Source organism: Megalobrama amblycephala, unplaced genomic scaffold (genome assembly GCF_018812025.1).
Source record: "Megalobrama amblycephala isolate DHTTF-2021 unplaced genomic scaffold, ASM1881202v1 scaffold434, whole genome shotgun sequence".
Taxonomy (NCBI): Eukaryota; Metazoa; Chordata; class Actinopteri; order Cypriniformes; family Xenocyprididae; genus Megalobrama; species Megalobrama amblycephala.
In genome coordinates, this window is record NW_025953377.1 from 115,208 (window position 1) to 130,485 (window position 15,278).

Consider the following 15,278-nt stretch of genomic DNA (forward strand, 5'->3'; position numbering starts at 1 on the left):
TCTTTTTGTTAATCCAGAAACCTCTCCTGTTGGTGATGGTGTCTCTGGAAAGGTGCATTTAAAGTGTTTAACTGATTGTTTAAATCATAAACTCAACTTCAGCCTATCAAACATCAGACAGTCAGATTCTCCACAGATTCACGAAACACTTCTGCTGCTGAGAATCTGAGAGAACTGATTTATGACACACACAGACCAAATCTAAACATCTCTAAAATCTGACTGAAATATCTAGAGAGATGTGAGACTATGATCATACATCAGTTTCCTTCTTAGACCCTAAACTCTAAAATCATTTATTCACAGGTGATTTTTAAAATTATAAATATTCTGACAAGAGACTGAAGAGCTGTTTTCAGTCTTCATTAATAATCCTGGAGCTCAATAATCATTAACCAGAATGGAATGTAATATCTTTCTTAGGATCTTCAGTGATAATTGCAGGTTTAATGGACTATGTTAACAGATTTTAAACCAATGCTAGTAGATTGAAAATAAATGTAGAGTTGCACACATTTATTGAATTATAAACAACAGTATTATATACCAGTACCTGTTAATGTTCCACAGTGAAATTCTGTTCTTTTCATGGTCCACTCTTTGTTTGCACAAAGAATCTGAATTTCCCAGTCATTGCTGTAGTTGGAGTGTGTCTGCATGTGAAGTTGTTTCTCTGTTCACAGGAGCCCTGAAGATCTTCTCTACAGATTGTTGAGTCCATTATAGATCTCAGTGGTATTGAAAACTTATACAATGTTAATGCAGCTTTCAGAGCACTTCTGAGAGACGCTGCAGGTGAAAGTTACTTCTTCACCCACAGTTCCAGTCAAATCCTCACAGCTTACACTGCAGACATCTGAAAAATAACAATGTATATCATATGATACAGCAACTGAACAATAATAAAGATCTCTCTCCTTTTTTGTTTTTTTACATATCATTAAACTTATAACATATCCAGACTTGTGTCTCCATCCATGTCAGTCATATAATAAACACACAGAGACTCTTTCATTAGAGAACAATCATAAATAAAATCACTGCATTATGTGTTTTTTTGTACATTAGAGTTTGAACAGGATTTAATCTCTGGTAATGGGAGGGTCACATACGTTTATTATGAATTATAGCTTATATATTCACAAGCAATATGTACACAACAGTTATTGCATGCAACGGAGTTTGCATGTTCTCCCTGTGTCTGCATGGTTTTCCTCCAGGTGCTCCGGTTTGACATGCAGTACAGGTAAAGTGAATAAAGTGCTATGTCCGAACTGATTGCACTTTACTTTATATGTATCATCTTTCTATTCTTTTAATTCTTTTTTCTTGTTTTTATTTCATTTTTAATGCATTTTATGTTATTTTTATTTCTTATGCATTCCATTTTTACTCTTATCTATTTGCTTCCTCTTTATGTAAAGCACTTTGAATTACCACTGTGTATGAAATGTGCTATATAAATAAAATTGCCTTGCCTTGTCAAAGTAAATAAGCCATAGTGAGTGAGTGAGTGTCCTAGCGAGTATAAACACATAAATTAGCAGAAAAAATGCAGTGCTCGCTAGACTCTAAAGCCCCGTTCACACCGCCCGCGACAAGCAGCGACAAAGCGACAGGATCCCATTCATTTCAATGGAGCGCTGGCGACTTCCGGCGACAAGAGCGACAGTAGGCGTTTCTCAATGTCAAGGAAGGATCCTCGGAAGCCAGAATTTCGAGGATGCTACGTCATCGACATCTGTCGAAGGACTGTTCCAATGTCGAGGATCCTCGGAATTTCAAACAAGGACTGAGTCCTTCATTCGAAAAATATCCCATATACAGGAAAGGATATGTGTAGCCTTCGCGCTCTCAAATCACCCACAATCCTATGCGCACAGCTTTGCAATCTTGTTCAAAAAATTTACAACAAATGTCAGACGTTAACGGGCAATATGCTTTCAAATGTAAGTATATTTACTTGTTACCATTTGTAACTGTAGTAAATATGTCAGATAAATAAAGTTTAACGTTTAAATGCCAGTACAAATTACTACTGTATTGATATTATAAATTATACTTTTTTTATACTTTATACTTTAATTATACTTTAATTATGTTATTGATGGCTAACTGAACCGGGCCGTCATTTAACAATTGTTAGCTTGGTTGCCGTCACCGGCATTTCTTTTATAAATAACTAGTTAAGTTGTCCAAAGTAATTTAACATTAATATTATACCATTATACCATTCACAGCGTTATTCATAGCTTTCTCGTCTTTTTAAACAGGGACCAAGGAACAAACGGAGGCGTTCATACGTCTCCGTGTAGAAAGCAGGCAGCTGTTTACCGGGGGGTAATGACGCAATGACGTGCACTTGCTAGTCTGTTCCATTTACGTGTTCTCCGAATGTGACCAATCTCCTAGTGACCGTTGGCGAAGGAATGTAGGCGTGTCAAGCGACGGGAGACAGGCGACAAAAGTTTAGAGATATTTCAACTTTATGCAAATCAGGAGCGAATTTCGCGAGCGACAACCAATAGGAGTGAAGGCTCTCTGGAGCTCACGTCACCGTCTCGAGTGCAGGCAAGACAGACAGGAATTCCCGAGCGATTTCACTGTTTTATATGATTTGGCTGTACATATATAATAAAATGATGCGTGGAAAAGAAACGGTCGGCAGTCTTGTGAGTTTGATTCATATATTCTGTGTTGTTAATTATATGATGCTGTGAGCAGTTTAGCACTGCTGCAGTTCATATTACAGTTTCCCCTGCATTGTGTTGATTATTAGGGACAAGAAAATTGATTATTTGTCAAATTCGAATGACGTTTTAGTATTTTTTGACAGTATTAGTGAGTTTAATTTGTTGATAGATCGATCGTTAATCTAGTTAATTATTTAATGCACCGAGCTGCAGTCACAACACTCTACAACAGCAGAATGTTACTTAATTATTTTAAACCTAATTCCTAGTCAAATTAGAATGATTTCTTAGTTTTATATATCATTTGTGATTGCATTTTCTATATCAGACGTGTCTACCAATGATATTAGAGCAACAGCACTAGGAACGCCCACAAGCGACTTCACAGTAGGAGACTAGCGACATGCAGCGAAAAAGTCGCTGGCGGTGTGAACGTGGCTTAAAGGATTTCCCTCTATTGTTCAAACAGTAATTGTTCAAATAGTGAATCTACTTTTAAATCACTGGAAGGATATAATACTTGTAAAAGATTTGACCTTTTCCCCCATTATCTTTGATTCAGTCCCTCCTCAAAACTCTCACACATTCTTTCTAGAGGAAAGTTTATTATCTTACCATCATCAGCTCGACAGACTGCAGTAAAAGTCCAAACCACAATGAACAGATGCACACAATTTACAGCATTCATGGTTTTGATTCTGCAATAGAAAAAAGACAGAAATGTGCATCAGAAGAGAGACTAGGAAGTACTAGAGATTAAATAGAAAATATAGATGATTTACTGAAAACTCAGCAGAAATGTCAGAATTTATCAGTGAAATTTTGCTTGTTTAGCTATTAAATCAGTTGGAAATAAAAAAATCTGCCATCATTTGAACAAATCTTTATGGTGATTTTAAGTAGTTTGAAATGAGTAGAGTTTTCTTTATTATTAATTACCCTTCATGTTTCAAGAAACACCAATATCTTCTAATGCTTTCTAATCTTCTAAATCTTTAGATTATTTGATCAAAAACAGAATATGATAATTGTACAGTAAAAACTGAGAAAATGCTCAACTTCTTCAATATATCGCACAATGACCCCATTGAAGAGTCTTGTGAGTGCAAAATACACCCGCAAAACCAGAAGATTTATTACATTAAAGCACTGAATAATAAAGCATTACCTGCTTCGGTCTGTATGTCTTCACCGTCTTTCCACTCTGGTTCACTCTGCAGCAACGCCAATTGCAAAACTCTAATGTACGAGTCATTAAGCTTTCCATTTTTTGAAAATGACTCATTCAATTTTCTATAATATTTGTGACCAGCAGTTGGTGCTGTCACAAACCTACAAATTACCCCTTCTATCATAATGGTGATGCAAGCAACCAATTGCAATTTCAGTAAGTTCAAATACAAGTTAATACTACTCTATCATGTTATAGTTATATGCATGACTCTTATCCAAATGGTCAAGGTGGTGTTGTTGCTTCCGAACACATTTTCTTCTTTGTAAGGCACTTTTTTTAGCAAAACTACTTTTGAACATGTAGTCTACTGTGAAAAGTGCTCTATAAATAAAAGTCAATTCAATAGAGGAACGCTTATCCAGTATCCACCCATGAAAGAAACTGTCATTGCAAAATCTCTCATCAACGGTAAACAGGTTTGTATTTCATCACCTCTACATGCACATTGATTCGTTAAACGTCAAAACATGAATGCGGTTTGTAGGCTATAAAATTTTCCATCATAACCTACAACACAAATACAAACCAACACCGTTGTGCCTCAAGCCCTAGGTGCTTCCCATGTTGCTTTAGCGTGACGTTCATTGTAATAAACATGCATTTAAATGTATTTAGGAATAATAGCTTTGAAATAGTCTATTGTAGTAGTACTGTGTCTCGCCCATACTTTCCATTCATTCATCCCCACTGGCCTCAAACTTTTGGCATTACACATCTGGAAATCAGCCCAAGTAAAACTTGGTTGAGCTAAAAATAAGTCAGTGACTGTACACGTGCACCAATAATGCGATTATTTCCTATAATCAGAGAAACCATATATGCTACCTTATTGTGCTATCAGAAACTTGATCATTCCCACTTCTGAAGTCATTATTAAGAGCTCATTGTATTCAAAATGGGAGGGCGTTTATGTGCTATTTTTACCTAAGAAACTTGATGCCTATGTAGCAATTTTGTTGCTAGATTTAGCAACTTTTCAACTATCACAAGCACATGCACACTTCTGTCAGAGTGGAATAGATGCAATTTGCATTTACATGCCAGTTTATTACGATTAAAGTCGGCATACGCCACATAGCCTTTGTCACTGCGATCAGCGTATGCCATACAGTTCAATACATTTTTGGTTATTAGCTTAATCATTAATCGTATCAATTTAAGTATTGTATTTACATGAGGTAAAGTTCAATTCGCAATATTGTCTAGTTGTTACAGTCTAAAGCACACCAGCAAATTACTGACACCTGAAGAAAGATAAAACAAAAGATTTAAACTGCATGGTTAGGTTCGTGGTTTTGACTCTTGTACATCGCTGTCTGTAGATATCAGTATCAGCATCAGCCACTGAAAAACACATTTTGCAAAACACAACAAACATATACAATGAAATTACATCACATTACATTCATGCATTTAGCAGATGCTTTTATCTAACAAGACTTACAATAGAGGAAGAACACCAATTCATCATAGAACTGACAATAATTGTTTTCGGCAGTTCGGGTAGAGATTGGCAGCTCATTCCACCAGAGAGGAGCAGAGACGGTGAAGGGTCTGGAAAGTGAACTTTGTGCCTTGTTGTGAAGTAGAGGTCTGTGCAGGACTGTTTATTTTTGTCTCACTCCCACCCACTCCCACCTAAAATTCACTCTGTGTTCACCTGCTATCCGCTTATAATGATTTTCTTCCCGGGTCCCGCTAAATTGGATCGTTTCCAGATTCTCGCATTTAAACTTCCTCCAAAAAAGAGAGTGATTGGGGAATATAAAATGTTGGATAGCCTACAAGATTTGTTATTTGTCTTATGATGCTGTCAACACCCTAAAAAATGTCAGAGAAAAAATGTCACAAAGAATAATAGGCTAAATATCACAGAGAAAAGTAGGCGAAATTAAATACAATACAATTCAGTAGGCTACACTATAGTTACTGACTGCTACTGCCATTCATTCAAAATTTAATCCCGCGTCTCGATAAATCTTATCGGGAAAGCTGTGGTAATGCAGACCGCTATTGTGAAGGAACAACAAGGCATCACTCAATCTATTTTATTTTTTATTTTTTTGAAAAAATACAACACAACTTCAGCCTATCAGACTAGTCAGATTCTAATTTTGTAGTGGCTTTTGACTGTTATGTGTTTGAAAGTCCATCTGTTCTCCATCAGACTGAGATTGCATTGATCTGTGTAGTTCAAAATGGTGAACATTGTTTCTGAAGAATGGTTTTGAACATCAACAATCCTATTGGTGTCTTTTTATGTGATCTAATGATTATTTGTGCCAATTTTGGTGAAAATTGGATGCATTTTTTTAGAGTTGAATCACCCAGAGAAGTGTATGGAAAATCATGTCCTTACATTGTAATGATTTTAAACCAGTGACATGAGAGAACCTGCTTGCCCTTGCAAAATCTCTCTCTTAAGGTAAGCAGAAGGTTAATTGATTGCATTGCCTCTACATGCACATTGATTTGTGTGGGAAAATATGAATATAAAATTTTCCATCATTACAGCCACCACCATTGTGCCTCAAGCAAGGTGCTTCCCGTGTTTCTTTATGGAGTCTTTCACAGTAAACATGCATTCAAAATGGCTTTGAAGTCTTTTTTTTTTTAAATATAGTCACAATTACTTCTATTCATTCACACGGTCTGAGTTCAAACCCTCAACATCACATGATAGGGAACCAGTACAAGTAAAAAAGCCAGATAAATTATCATAGAATGATATTATCATAGTTGGTATGAGCTGTCTGTAGTCTGTGGCATCAGTGCATATACTAAACACCCTCTATACTATACAAAATGACCTCTAGAAAGTGATTTAATTCTTACAACGTGAAAATGAAGTAATTGCCAAATGAGCAATTGTTTTTATAATAGTTTGTCATGTATTTCTTTATTCCAGGCCATCATAAAGAGACGCTAACACGGCCATTACAGAACTTTTTACAACCACATTCCTTTGTTTGTTTTCATCTGTCATGTGCTCCTTTGTTCTAGTTTCCCACCACAATCTGTCACCATGGACACTAATCACATTATCACAGCTGTTTTTAATTAATTCGTCGGTGTATATTAGTTCAATTCTGTTGATGTGTTTTGGTCGGGTCTTGTATTTACTTGTGTTATGTTCCTATTCTGCATTCTCCCGTTTGATTATCAAGTAAAGACTTGTTTGTGTGTTATCTTCTTTATTGTGTGTTCTGCTATACCAGTGTTTCCCAACCCTGTTCCTGGAGGGACACCAACAGTGCATATTTTGGATGACTCCATTATCTGGCCCATATATTTCTGGTCTTGGAGTCTCTACTAATGAGCTGATGAGTTGAATCAGGTGTGTTTGATTAGGAAGAGTTGGAAAATGTGTAGTGTTGGTGTGCCTCCAGGGGCCTGTACCATGATGGTATTGAACAAACTCAGGGTTATAGGATTAGTTTTAAATTGACAAAACCAAACCACTCCAATCCAAGTTTGTTGGTACCGTGATGCCGATCGCCAACTTTCTCTGTCAACTCAGGCTTTGATCCTGAGTTTGTGGAGCGCGTGCACATGAATCCGTGACATCAGTGACAAACAGCTAATCACATGCCTTGCAACAGAAATAAACTGTTTTGATTCACTTCTCGCGAGAGAGTCAGCATGATTCAAAACTCTTTTGCTGAAAATGAAGAATTTAAACGCATTTACACTAATGGAAAATACTTGTCTGTGAAAGAGGACAAATAAAAGAAATGATCTTTCTCTATCAGTGCAAGTTGTGAAGTTAGTTTATATAGTTGATAATATCGATAGAGACTCAAACATACAAGGTCACATGTATAGTCATATTTAAAGAGTATATTTACACCTTATTTATATGATCTATATATTATTAATATTCATTGAAACTAAATGCTTATTAACAACTGTTAAACTAAACTTGCGTGTGTGTAATGATTAATAAAAAAAAAAAGATCATATACAAATCATATATAAATCATAAAATAATTCTACGTAATTATCATTAAAACCAAACAATTCGATAGTTATTTGTTTTTACTATATAATGACCTTTAATTTGGAGGATTGTGTGTGTTGGGTGTGTCAGTATCACAGCTTACATCTGATTGGTCCAATTTCAGTTTCAGATCTCTGACCCAGAACATAACCTACCCCGGACCAGGTTAGCCATGGAGCTTAAGTTACCATGGCGATGAACACCGCTAAAAGTCAAGTTACTTTCATGGTACCTAAAACCCAGGATTGGCGCAAACTAATCTGAAACTTACCTGGCTAGCCAGCTAATCCAGCTTCATGGTACAGGCCCCACGAACAGGGTTGTGAAACACTGCTATATACAACCAGCACGTTACACACAGTGGTACACTGGTACACTGTATGAAAGACCAGGAACAAAGTGAAAGAAAAAAGAAACTTCAAAGAAATAAAAAGTAAACAAGAGACATCAAAGGAGACTCAAATGAGAGCAGAAGAATTTCATGCTGTTTATGTACATTCAGATGCTGCTTAATGAAAAGCATAGTATCTCACATATATATATATATATATATATATATATATATATATATATACACACATGATCATATACATATTCAATTATTAAATATATGAATGCTAGAATATAACACGGTTCCGTTTGTTGTGAACTCAACTGACTGCTACACACTGTATTGAATTTATGTAATGCGTGGTTTGACACATACTGAACTCTTAATTTCTTTTTCTCACTTTCTCAGCAACAGTAATTCATTTCTCAGAAAACAAATCTCACCCTCTTTACTGGATTTCACTGGTATACCATGTGATGATGAAATGAGGTTCAAGATAATCATCTTTAGAGAACAACACCAGTGTTTCTTCATTCCATTGCTTTTTAATACAACAACACATTGTGCAACACAACACCATTTACATCATTAGAAAACTGCATGTGTAGAATAATAACAGTAAAATAATTTCCATACTATTACCACTTACCACCAAATACAAAATTAACATCATATACATATCTTGAATGTCAGAATAAAAAAGAGCAAAAGTAAACACTGTTTTTTGTTGCTTTACCGTTTTAGTGTTTAAATAGGTGTGAGATCATTAAAGATCAAATAGATAAATAATACTACCATTATTTCATAGAAATCAATGACCAGATATAGAGTTCCTATAAAGTTTGTGTCTTTCATGATCTTCACTTGAAAATCAAACAAAACACACTGCTTTTATAATGTTGAGTCTGTGATATTAGACCACATTTACTGGACATCTTTCTTGGCAGTTGTTCCGAAACCTCTTCTTCTGTTTGCAATTTTGTTTCATTTTGTAAATCACAGGAACGATGACGATGATAAAACTGCTTACGACAGCAGCGATGACAGCGACTTTAAATCCACGTCCTTCTGCTCTTTCGTGCTCATATTTTCCTAAATTATCCAAGTTACTTGCTTCTTCTAGAAAGATAAATTTAAAATGTTTCATGACATTAAAACCATTTATTCACAGGTGATTTAAAATTATAAGAGGCTAAAGAGCAGTTTTCTGTCTTTCATAAATAACCTGGAGCTCAATAATCAATAACTATAAAAGAATATATTGTACCTTTCCTGTCATGATCTTCAGTGTCAGTTTCAGGTTTTCTGGGCTCTGTTAATAGATTTTAAAACACTGTTAGTAGATTGAAAATTAAAGTTTCAAACATCCATTGAATCTTATCACAGGTCTTTTATTTTTGTCTGGTTTTTGTCCTTAAAACGCTGTTGTGTGTAGAACTACTTTTTTGGATCTCATCCAAAGCCGTTTCGAATTCAAAATGTAATTTTAAAGATAGTAACGGAGGCTTGAGCCATTTAAAGCTATTCAACTCACCACCAAGAAATGTCAAGTCGCTTTTCAGTCGTTACACTATTTTATTGATAATTCATGGGGCAGCGCTGACAGCGTGATTTACATAGATAATAAAAGTTAATTTAGTAGGTAAAACATGGAAGTTGTTTGTCATTTTTATCCAATTGTTTGTCATATTTGTCTTGAATGAAATGAGATGAGTTGGTGAAGTGATATGAAACTGATTCACTGCTGTGTGTTTATTGGAAAATAATTGCACGCCTTAGAACATTCATTAACCAATCAGAATCAAGCATTCAACAGTCTTGTGGTATAATAAAATATATATTACCTTTCCTACCAGGAGCTTCTTTGATAATTTCAGGTTTACTGGGCTCTGTTAACAGATTTTAAACCACTGTAAATACACTGAAACTACAAGCTGCAAACATTTATTGAATTATAAACAACAGTATTATATACAGTACCTGTTATGTCCACAGTGAATTCTGTTCTTTTCATGTCACATGTTGTTTGAAAAAATAATCTGAATTGTCCTGTCATTGCTGTAGTTGGAGTGTATCTGCATGTGAAGCTGTTCCTCTGTTCACAGGGGTCCAGATGAAACTCTTGTTTACAGATTGCTGAGTTATTATATTTTTCAGGGTATTGAAACTTATACATTATAATGCAGCATTCAGTGCACTTCTGAGGGACACTGCAGGTGAAAGCTACTTGTTTTCCTACAGTTCCTGTCACATCCTCACAGCTTATACTGCAGACATCTGAAAAATAACAATATATATCAGCAACTGAAGAATAATAAAAATGTATGTAGCTATAATAAGAAATTCAGATTCACTTTCATTGAACATTGTGCATCTTTATTTGTGCATGTGTGTAAAAATCAAAATCATATGAATTAAAACATATTCCATTATCTTATATTCAGTCCCTCCTCAAAACTCACACACTCTTTCTAGTGAAAGTTTATTCTCTTACCATCATCAGCTCGACAGACAGCAGTAAAAGTCCAAACCACAATGAACAGTTGCACAGAATTCACAGCATTCATGCTTTTGATTCTGCAATAGAAAAAAGACAGAAATTTGTATCAGATGAGAGACTTAACCACCAAGGAGGACTAACATGGAAGTTCTCGAGATTAAAGATAGAGATTGTTGAGAGAAAATTATCAGGAAAAGTTTGCTTAGATTAAATGAGTTCCTTAAGGAAAAGATAAAAACAACAAGTCTGCCTTCATTTCAACATAGCGCAGCCATATGGACTAGTTTGAAATGACGATTAAATGTTTTAACAACCTATTCTTTCATGCTCCAAGAAACACCAACATCTTCTAATGCTCATTATGACTTATAATATGATCGAATATAGAGAACGATTTGCACTTTGCAGAGTGAAAAACACTTCGCTTTTACGCTACTTCAAGCCTCGGGTTATGTAATATATCACTCGTCATTTTTAGAGGATTTCACACAACATAATGAATCATGCATTAATGTTGAGGTGTTGAAGGGACTCATGGGTGCAAAATACACCCGCGAAACCACAAGATTAATCACAATAAAGCACAAAGAACACGACGAAACTCCATTCAGAATAATATTACAGTCTACAGCGCCACGCCAGCAACTGATCGAGGCGATATAAAAGCCTTTCTATTTAAATGTCTGAAAAACAAATGCAATTTTGTAGGAACTGTAACACCGATCGGGTAAAATGATCACACACACACACACACACACACACACACACACACACACACACACACACACACTATATTAAACAAATACAGTTAACTACCAGTTTTCCCGTGATTATGGATTAGGCTAGTAAAGGATCCTGTTGAGAGAAAGAGAGTTATATTCACCTCTGGTCTGTATGTCTTCACCGTCTGAGTTCATTCACACCGAGACTCTTCTGCGACACCAGAATGAGCGAGCTTTCGCTTTCATGCACTCAGACCTCACACAGCTGTTTTGTTGTCACATTTTTGGCCCGCATCCCAATGTCCATACTATCCACCCTAAACAGTACTGAATATTCAACACGATCACATGAGAATGCGTATCAATAGTACGAGTTTGTAATCTCGTAGAATATATACGCCAAAATGAGTTTTGGCGTGCTTATGGCAGGGGCGGCGCCAGCCGATTTTGCCGGGGCTTCAGCCCCGAATGTTTTGAGTCAAGCCCCGAATGTAATGACAGTCACTGAGCAAATATGAAACTGGACAATAGCCTATGCAAACCCCCGAAATCATAAGTTGTTTTATTTCATTGCGCTTTGGCTTTGCATATACTGCATACAGCCTGTAAAAACAGACCTTAAAAATAATCTAGCCTATAGAATACATTTCTTTGCTGTCGGTAGCCTATGGGCTACACCGTTTCTTCCTCTCTGTTGAATATGCAGCAGGTAGGGGAGGAGCTAGCACAGTCAACCGCAAGAGTGCGAGACAGTCAGCGAGCAGGAATTTCAGGTTTGAGGTTTCTTAACAGTGCTCTCAAAATATAATTTTTCTAAACAGATCTCTCTATTAAAATACGTTAAGCAGTTCAATACAGCTTTTCTACAGTATCCGACCATACACCGGCAGCGCTTTCTCTCTCTCGCACATTTGCGCACGCGATCAGCTGGTGATCTGGTGATCAAAATAAAAGCTCAAGGATTTATCTTTTAAAAAGAAATGAGTACACAAGTATTGTAAAAAAGATGTTTGAACCCTTTTTAATGTCCAGGTACAAGTCAACGCTGTTTCTTTGTTCAATTTGCACACTGTATATGGGTTGAAGCTCTTAATTTTGAGTTTCCAGAGTGCACCAGATTGATGCATTTAACCTTAAAATGTACAAAATTTTCTTCCGGGGGGGCATGCCCCCGGACCCCCCTAGAGCTGGTACATCCAACAAAGTTTTACAAATTACAGTGTCAAATAATGTACATTTTCTAAACAAGAATACGACAACAAAAGCTCCTTTCATGTCAGTAAAGCTGTTAATAGAAAATTAAAATGTCTTTGGACAAATATAGATTTGGGCTAAGCCCCGAATGTTTACAATGTCTGGCTCCGCCCCTGGCTTATGGTACGCGTTTTTTCGCGTGCATATGATACGCTCTTTATGGCGTGTATATGATACGCTCTTGGGTAGGATGGGGGTGGGGGAGTGGGGGTTTCGTACGTATAGTACGCCATAAAGTACGTCTCATATGCACGCGAAAAACTGCGTACCATAAACACGCCAAAACTCATTTTGGCGTATATATTCTACGAGATTACAAACTCGTACTATTGATACACATTTTCGTGTGATCAGGAAGGATAGTATGCACATTGAGACGCAGGCTTGGAAAAGTCCCCTTCATGCCATGTAACGACAGCTGCTAATGCAATACACTGACTAATATCAAAATCGTTGGTTATTCTTAGACCGTTTAATAACTGTACTGGACTTCATGGCTCAGCTATGCTATAAGAGCAATTCATGACTGCCATCCAAAGATGCAAGGCATTGTTGTTTTACTATTGCATACCTGAACAAACACATCAGGGAGATTTTCTTCTTTGTAAGGCACTAAATTCACTGGAGGAACCCTTATCCACCTATGAACCTGTCAATCTCTCCTCATCAAAGGTAAACAGTTTTTTAATGGATAAACCTCTAATGGCACCACCTCTACATGCAGTTGTTAAACCTTGTGCCAAAATATGAACTAAAATTTTCCATCATTACAAAAAATTCAAGCCACAACCATTGTGCTCTTTGCGCGATGCTTCCCATGGTGCACAATGCACAATGCAAACACATGCATTTAACAAAGCGGAATCATTGTTTTGTAATATATTAGCAATGCTTATTACCTCTCTTTTTCCTTTCAGTTCCCCATCTGTGTTCAGACCTTCAGCATCACGACCAAGCATAAAAGCCTGATAATAAGTGTATGATGATGAAAGTCATAGTCGATATGAGCTGTCTCTGTCTGTTGTGTCAGTGCATATAAACGCCCTGAAAATGACCAAACTTATGTAGAACATTATGTAGGGGAGAGTGGGGTAGGTTGACCCACCCCGTCTTGGCAGCCGTACCCAATTGCCATGTGACCATATATTTTGGAGCTACGCATTATTTCTGCCAGACTGTGAAAAGGAGAAGCACATGGGAGGAGTGGAATGCGCCAGTTTACTTTAAAAACTGTTTTTGGCTTGTTAAAGTAAGATATTAGCATAACAAATATAATGGCTGTTACATCAAAGCAAATTTGTTCATGTCTAAAAATATTTATGAATCATATTAGTGATTTAGCAATGTATAAAATCATGCAAAGCATTTAGCTAAATATTACGCTAGCTTGTTTCCCCCAATGACAGCTATATGGGGCAAAGTGAGCCAAATGCTGTGGGGTAAATTGAGCCAGTGTTTACCCCACCATAATGCATTGAATTAACAGTGTAAATTAAATCTCTGAAGTATAAACTTCTATCATTTCAATGTAATATTATGCAGCTGGGATTGTTTTCTTTTCTTTCTTTTTCATTTTTTTTTAGTTTATTTGATAGGAACAGTGTATAAATCCACCAAATCCTTCTCTGATATGAACCAGAAGATGTTTCATCATATATATCTTTCCACCAGTAGTCTCTAATGGCCTAAACATGGTCAACATTGCAGAATAACTACCAGACCATTTTGACTAAAATATTTATTAGTTTCAGTAACATTTATTCATTCTAATTCAGTTTTTATTTAATTTTACTCCAATTTTCTGTTTAGTTTTTTTTTTTTTTTGGTTCAACATATTGTTTCAGATTGTTTCATAAATATTTGTAAGCAGATATTTGATGATTAGATTAGTTTTCAAAAGAGGTAATCTTTTAAAAGAGGTTCAACAACAATGAACATGTTTACTATAGCTCGAGTGTGATTTAGAGGAGGTCAGCCAATGAGTGCAGCATTAATGATGTCCAGTGGTTTGAAATGTCGTCTTCTGCTTCATGCAGTCAGCCTCCAAACAGCTCCAGCACTTAAAGAGGAATCCTCAGAGTCTGTGCGTGGTGACACTGCTAAAAAGCTTTTGTTGGCCAGAGCCAAAACTCACATTGAACAACAAACAAGTCCATTCAATACTGTCTGCAACAAATAATGACAGCCTAGAGATGTTTGGCCAGCAAGTAGTGTTGTGGTTTCTACTTTATGCAAAAAAAAATCACTTCTTAAAGATCTTTGATTCCAGACATTTTATTATTTTATTGTACAACAAAGGAAACAGCCTCTTCAGGAGACAGCTCCAGATTTCTGCTCTGATCTCATTATATATCCAGGCAAATGCCCTGTGCCATACATTTTATAGACATTCTTGTAAAGGTCCTTTTACATTCTGCAGCTTGGAATAGAATTTTCCATATGCTTTACATTTCTCATCAAACTTAGCAACACATGCATAAGGCCTTGTACTCTCATGTATTCTGCAACCTTAACACGCACATGTAAAAACTTTTCATTTGATTG

General features: G+C 36.2%; 1 protein-coding gene and 1 long non-coding RNA gene across 3 annotated transcripts; both read right to left on the reverse strand.

Annotated features, from left to right (window-relative positions):
- Positions 1-722: 722 nt before the first annotated feature.
- On the reverse strand, positions 723-4,802 carry LOC125261580. The gene is made up of 3 exons (XR_007183370.1): positions 3,862-4,802; positions 3,309-3,391; positions 723-856 (listed from the first exon to the last, which is right to left on the reverse strand). It is a non-coding gene; the product is annotated as an uncharacterized LOC125261580 (long non-coding RNA).
- A 3,882-nt stretch (positions 4,803-8,684) lies between these two features.
- LOC125261577 lies at positions 8,685-13,780 on the reverse strand. Of its 2 annotated transcripts, none has more exons than XM_048180133.1 (6): positions 13,634-13,780; positions 10,753-10,835; positions 10,239-10,535; positions 10,103-10,147; positions 9,526-9,570; positions 8,685-9,377 (listed from the first exon to the last, which is right to left on the reverse strand). In XM_048180133.1, the coding sequence occupies exons 2-6, from the start codon at positions 10,823-10,825 to the stop codon at positions 9,172-9,174; spliced, it is 666 nt and encodes a 221-aa protein (XP_048036090.1). In that variant the 5' UTR covers positions 10,826-10,835; positions 13,634-13,780; the 3' UTR covers positions 8,685-9,171. The 2 variants fall into 2 exon arrangements, with proteins under 2 accessions (XP_048036090.1, XP_048036089.1); XM_048180132.1 differs by lacking the exon at positions 13,634-13,780 and adding an exon at positions 11,642-11,794 and having other exon boundaries at positions 8,686-9,377.
- Positions 13,781-15,278: the final 1,498 nt, after the last annotated feature.

Coding starts and splice junctions, on each gene's coding strand:
- LOC125261577 (XM_048180133.1), bottom strand. CDS start 10,825: ATGAATGCTGTGAATTCTGTGCAACTGTTCATTGTGGTTTGGACTTTT. Junction 10,148..10,238: donor ATTCACTGTGGACATAACAG/GTACTGTATATA, acceptor ATCTGTTAACAG/AGCCCAGTAAACCTGAAATT. Junction 9,571..10,102: donor AGAAGCTCCTGGTAGGAAAG/GTAATATATATT, acceptor ATCTATTAACAG/AGCCCAGAAAACCTGAAACT.